The 2414-nt window shown below is 51.8% G+C and overlaps 1 protein-coding gene across 1 annotated transcript in view; it reads right to left on the bottom strand.

The window, feature by feature from the left end:
• LOC103810814 (AN1-type zinc finger protein 6-like) overlaps positions 1-1767 on the bottom strand; it is a 5966-nt gene extending 4199 nt beyond the window's left edge. The window contains exons 1-2 of the mRNA XM_009083734.1: positions 1617-1767; positions 1347-1377 (exon numbers count right to left, since the gene is read on the bottom strand). Coding sequence (XP_009081982.1) covers positions 1347-1377; positions 1617-1767 — 182 coding nt within the window. The remainder of the gene's footprint in view (positions 1-1346; positions 1378-1616) is intronic.
• Positions 1768-2414: the final 647 nt, after the last annotated feature.

Genomic DNA, 2414 nt, shown 5'->3' with positions numbered 1-2414 from the left:
CAGGACTGTAATATGATGGCAGAGCTCAGCACAGCACTATCCTCTTTCCCATCAAACCTGCCTGAGGTCCCTAATCCTGCTCTCACAGCTTGCAGACTGGATCATCACCAGGTGCTTTCACTTAGAATGCTAGACTATCCTGAGTTGGAAGAAGCCCACAAGGATCATGAAATCTAACTCCTGTCCTGCACAGGACAAGCCCAGCAATCCCACTGCTTGGGACTGAGGAGAAACCGAACAGTTGAACAGACAAGGTGCACTGCCTGCAAGAGAACCAAGATGCCACTTGATTTACTACCAACCCTCTGGTACCTCACTCCACGCATCAGTCATCATCTCATCATCACCATTATCACCAGAGACATCCCCATCTTCCAAATACGCAAGGGTCACAATGCAGAGTTTGATCCAGCCCATTTACAGAGCCCACTGGCCACATGAAGGCTATCCCTTGTGTCCCAGAGATGGATTTTAGCAGGGCTGTAAGGTATGCCCTTACCTGGCTTTTGCATCCTCAGCTGTGGAGTCTCCCTCTGCATGCTGCCCTGCAATTGCTTCAGAAGCCATGGGGCTGCTGCTGGGACCACTGGGTGCTATGAGACAAGATCAGAGTCTTGGTGAAGTCTTGGGAAAACGATAGCAAGCTCTTTGGGTCCTTGACAGCCAAGGACAAAGCAGAATTAGTTCTCAGCAGGCTTTAACCTCCTGCTCCCTACCGGAAGCCAGGAGGGCACACTCTGGTTGGGATCACTCCCATATCCCCATTCCTACACTCTCCTCTTCAAATTTGTGCAAAGGCCTCCACGGGGATAACACATCAGGGCGTCTGGGTCCTGAACCCAACGTCACTTTGCAGCTTCTCTGAGGTGCAAGAACCACATCCTCATCTGCTGAAAGCAACTGGTTTCAACAGAGTCGTTTGTGTCAGCTGAGGATCTAAGTCAGGGTCTTAAGAAAATCCTTTGTCAGGAAGGGATGTGTTCCTGATGCACATTTTGGGTGGGTCACTCAAGGAAAGCCATGATTACACTGAGGAACAAACTGGAAGAGCTCTCGAAGGCATTTCTCACTGCACGTAGGGCAGAGCAAAAGAAACCCTGCTCATGATGGAGAGAGTGTCCTTCCCATGCTCCCAGCTCAGGGATATGTCAGTCATGTTTAGCTGCAGGAAACCTTTTCTGTCATGGCTTCTGGTTGTCTGGTAAGAAAATGATACAAACCAAACAGGCCAAATTCTTCCCAAATAAAATTTCCTTGTGGGGCTCTGTTATGGTTCTCAGCACTCAGCACAAAACTCAGGGAACAGCTAAAACCTGGGGTCCCTCTTAGCACAAGGGAAGTCTGACAGTGTACTGGAAGGTGCTGAATGGGATGGGGCTTCACAAACTGGTGGGACTGGGAAGAAAACAACTGCCGCCTGACAGGGAACAGAAGTGATCGAGGGGTCCTTGATTTAGAGTTTTGGGTATCCACAGAGAGGTAAAGACACAGGTTTTCCAGAAGGGAATAAATCTGCTGGTGGCCAGTACCAGTGCTGTGCTCTGTCCCAGTTGCTGAACACAGTTTGCATCCAGACACCCACTGAAGACAAATTCCTCAAGACAAAAATCCTCTACCTGGAGGGCTGATCCGGTCACTGCTCTGCTGTCTCTGCAGGAACTCCTTATAGCACACGGAGCACATCCCGTTGGTCCGGGGGCTGCCATAGAACCCGCAGCCCGTGGTGCACAGCAGAGGCACCTGCGTCTGGTTTGTCTCCTGAGCCATCCTCGCTCCTCTGAGGTGCCAAGCTACAACCAGGAGGAAAACCAGGACAGCAGTGAGGGCTGGAGCACTTGGGCACTGTAGGCTGCAGCTGAGCAGAAAGGAGCACAAAGGATCCTGAGGGAGCCTAGTTCCTGCACGTGCACAACAACACAACCCCAGGCCGCTCGGGCTCATCAAGTCTGGGCACAGGGAACTTGGGGCTCCTAAAATCCGTGTCTGGGGCCCTGAGCCACCCTGAGCTCAGCTGCCAGGCTGCAGAGCTGACACCACCTGGGCCTGGTGCTCCCTCCTGCACCCCACGAGGCTCCCTAAGCTCCCAGTGACAGACACCAAACCTGAACACTCCTGTGCACACCCACATGGAGATGGCCCTCCAACGCCGGCCCAGCCAGTCACACTCTGGTTCTCGTTTCGAGCCTGTTTTAGTGTTTTAACGCTCAGGAAGATGATGTAAGCGATGCAAAAAGAGCCCACGGACGCTCCGTTCTGACACACTCGTGCACCTCACTGGTGGGTGAGGTGAACATTAGCATGGAAAGGAGGATAAGGTTTTCTTTCCAGCAGTAAGATGTGGCTCTGGAATCTCTTCCCAAGGCAAACACCTGACACAGTGAAACCTACTTTTCAATTTAATCCTAAAGATTTCT

This window comes from Acanthisitta chloris, unplaced genomic scaffold, assembly GCF_000695815.1.
Source record: "Acanthisitta chloris isolate BGI_N310 unplaced genomic scaffold, ASM69581v1 scaffold36621, whole genome shotgun sequence".
Classification (NCBI taxonomy): Eukaryota; Metazoa; Chordata; class Aves; order Passeriformes; family Acanthisittidae; genus Acanthisitta; species Acanthisitta chloris.
Note: the sequence above shows the minus strand (reverse complement) of the source record. Positions and strands in the feature narration are given on the sequence as shown.